Source organism: Morone saxatilis, unplaced genomic scaffold (genome assembly GCF_004916995.1).
Source record: "Morone saxatilis isolate NCDOM2014 unplaced genomic scaffold, NCSU_SB_2.0 Contig21, whole genome shotgun sequence".
Taxonomy (NCBI): Eukaryota; Metazoa; Chordata; class Actinopteri; family Moronidae; genus Morone; species Morone saxatilis.
Genome location: NW_023339774.1, coordinates 21,236,349 through 21,239,641, shown reverse-complemented (window position 1 = coordinate 21,239,641; position 3,293 = coordinate 21,236,349). Strand labels below are relative to the sequence as shown.

At 43.1% G+C, this 3,293-nt stretch overlaps 1 protein-coding gene across 1 annotated transcript; it reads left to right on the top strand.

Annotated features, from left to right (window-relative positions):
* Positions 1 to 838: 838 nt before the first annotated feature.
* Positions 839 to 3,283, top strand: ube2l3a (ubiquitin-conjugating enzyme E2L 3a; the record flags this gene model as incomplete). The annotated part of the gene is given in 3 exon segments (XM_035668050.1): positions 839 to 934; positions 1,019 to 1,205; positions 1,947 to 3,283. Coding segments are annotated over 3 exon segments (438 nt in total), but the record flags the coding sequence as incomplete, so codon positions are not given.
* Positions 3,284 to 3,293: the final 10 nt, after the last annotated feature.

The window sequence follows — 3,293 nt, the reverse complement described above, 5'->3', positions numbered from 1 at the left end:
GGGGGGGTCGGGGGGGGGGCAAACGCCGAAATCTTGAACATATGAACCAACCGTATCGGATTTTAAGGAGCTGTAAGATACACAGCAGGCTAATAGCTCGGCACGTGGCTCACTTCTGTGAAGGAAACAGTCTATTAACTGTTAAAATCTATAAAAACACAGACGGATAATTGTACAAAAAGATCCTTAAACGTTTAGTAAATGATAGAAAAGGGATGATTTAAGGTTGGGAGCCACTGGAATCAATAATCCCTCTAATGACAGATAATCGATAATCCAAACTGATAACAGCTGCAGAGATAAAGGAAGCTCTGAAATTATAAAATAAAAAGAAACACTGATGGAACCGTGTAACAGAAGCGACGTCGACGGTGCTCGTGGGAAAGAGAGTAGACTGAGAGGATGTGAGTCACCGAGGAGAGAGTGATGTAACTGTTTACTGTCTGACTTCACCTTCACCTTCACCCCCCCGCTGCTTCTGTTCATAATGTTATAATCTGTGAATCTTTATCACATACAGGTAAAACACAAAGCAGAGGAACATTCATGGGTTCTTAAAATGCTCCATAAAAGGGTCGAATAACAAATATAATATAGATATAATAACCTTTTTGTTCCGTGTTTTATTTTTGCGAGGTCTGGTCTTTTAAATGGATCAATGATTTTGATAATCGATTCATCGTTTTGAGGCAGAAAAATGTCCAAATCTTCTTTATTTCAGCTCCTCAGGTGAGAATATGTGAACAGAACCGCAGATTCTGGAGCAGATCGACTGATAACAAATGTTGTAATTGTTAGTTATTTTATTTTAAATTTGAAATCCACCTTTTTGTTTCAGGAGCTCGATGAAATCCGCAAATCTGGGATGAAGAATTTCCGCAATATTCAAGTGGATGAGACAAATTTCTTGAGCTGGCAAGGACTCATCGTTCCTGTGAGTATTGATCGGCGCCGGCAGAACTTGTGTTTGAACGACTGAAAAGCTTTAACGACTCTACAAACTCTCGCCCTCTCTCAGGATTGTCCTCCGTACGACAAAGGAGCGTTTCGCATCGAGCTCATCTTCCCCGCCGAGTATCCCTTCAAGCCCCCCAAGATCACCTTCAAGACAAAAATCTACCACCCCAACGTGGACGAGAAAGGCCAGGTGTGTCTGCCCATCATCAGCGTCGAGAACTGGAAGCCCGCCACAAAGACTGACCAAGGTGAGGCGAGGGGAAATCCTTCACAATAAAAGTCTGCGGTTATTTAAACACGTTTCTTTTACGAAGCAGCAAAAGGAAGGAAGCGTTTGGGCTTTAATCAGCAGTGACACGACCCGACAGCTCAAAGCGAACGTGAAACGACGGAGAAAGAGAAACTTCAAACCGCAGAGAGTCATTCAGAAACTGGAAGTACCGAGAGCTTCGACGTCCGTCCGCTCTGCTCGAGGGGGAGAAGGTCGATCGTCACGGGTCGACTCGGCACGTTAAAAGTGGAAGTGGAAAAAAGCCTCACGCATCTTAAAAAGTCTAAAAAAAAGTCTACAGCTGATTAAAATCTGCAGACAGCTGTTATTGCAAACATTCACACCCGACAGGCAGAAACCAAAAGCTCACTGTTTAAAACATTTAGTAAGAAGTTCTAAACTGCATACGAGCTGTGTGAGAACAGGAAGGAACGTTACACTGCCGTTCATCACTCAGAGTCCGAGTCAGTACACCGTCACGCAGACAGAGGAACGTTTAAAGTCATGATAATGTGGAGGTTTGTAGGTCGGGGCGTCTCTGAAGAGCTGCAGCACGTCATTATAACGCTCTTCTGTCACATTTAACCCTTTTCTGTGGTTGTATGTTTGAAACTCGCTCGTGTTTTAATGATTTAATGCGAGAAAAGTGTCCTCGCTGCTAAATATGAAGACACGACTCTTAAATCTCACGTTTCCCTCTCTTCCCTCTCTCCTGCAGTGATCCAGAGTCTCATTAATCTGGTGAGCTCCCCCCAGCCGGAGCATCCGCTGAGGGCCGACCTGGCGGAGGAGTACAGTAAAGACCGCGCGAAATTCATGAAGAACGCCGAGGAGTTTACAAAGAAACACAGTGAGAAGCGACCCGTCGACTGACGACACAACACTGACGTTCCCCGGCTGCCGGCCTCCTTTCTGTTTCCTGTTTAAAAAGAGCCCACCCTGACTCTCTGTTCTTATCCCCCAACTACACAGAGATGCCCTGTTCTCGCAAAACCTGCATTGTTTTAGCACTCTCCAACCACTCCTTCATAGAGGCTTGTGTTTCTGTTTCACTTTGCCAAAAACAAACAAAAAAACGTAGGACTTTTTGGTGAATAGGCAGGCTCTGGTCGCTAGGTGTCACCTTCTTTTTGGTTGTTTTGACTTCTTTCTACTGATTTCTTTTTAGAAAAAATGAGAAAATTGTCGGAGGTGGCATCCTGGAAAGTAAAATATCAGAAAAATTAAAAAAAAATAAAATAAAAAAGTGCTGTTCTGCTTACTTAAATGTTGAATGTTTTTCTCAGATTAATCATTAGCTTACGCAGACCTGTTTACAGATTTTTAAGCTTCGTTTTCAAAAAAAAAGTTAACATCTGCAGCATCCGATGCTGCTGTTTATATCTGTTTTCTTCACCCCCCCCCTCCCCTCCCACCCTTAAGATACACTGTACTTTGTGAAATCACCTGTTGCAGTACATAAAAATTAAAGTTGATTACTGATGCAGAAATCCACATGTAAACACAGAAGTTCATGAAAAATGCAACGACGTTCACGTGTCCTTTTGGAAATGTTTTTGTATTTTGAGATGTTTTGGGGGGGGGAAGGTCTCTTATAATTAAAATTCTTTCACCTCCGTTGGCCTCCCAGGAAAGTGCGTAGTGTCAGTGAGCATTATATCCACAGTAGTTCCACAGGCACTTCTTTTTCTCTTAAACCTTGTAAATGTATCTCCTCTTATCAAGTTCAAGCTCCATTAACACACACATGTTCAGGAATAAGGAAATAAATCAAGCGTGGCTTTAAAATTACGTCCCGAGTCCGACGCCGACTATACTTTCATTCTGAGAACGAGAAATACGAAGCACTGATTGGTTCCAGCACTGCAGTTATAAAGCCGCTCCAACTGGCTTCTCTCCATCAATAATCCCCATCAGCCAGTGAGTATATTGTGTTATAGATGGTAGCACACCAGCAGACTCTACGCCGTTCACATAGAAGGCAATACGTCCAACTGCAGGTGGAGGACAGAAGGGTGTTAATGAATAAAGATGTGCGATGGATGCTTAATCAAACCTGTATTGT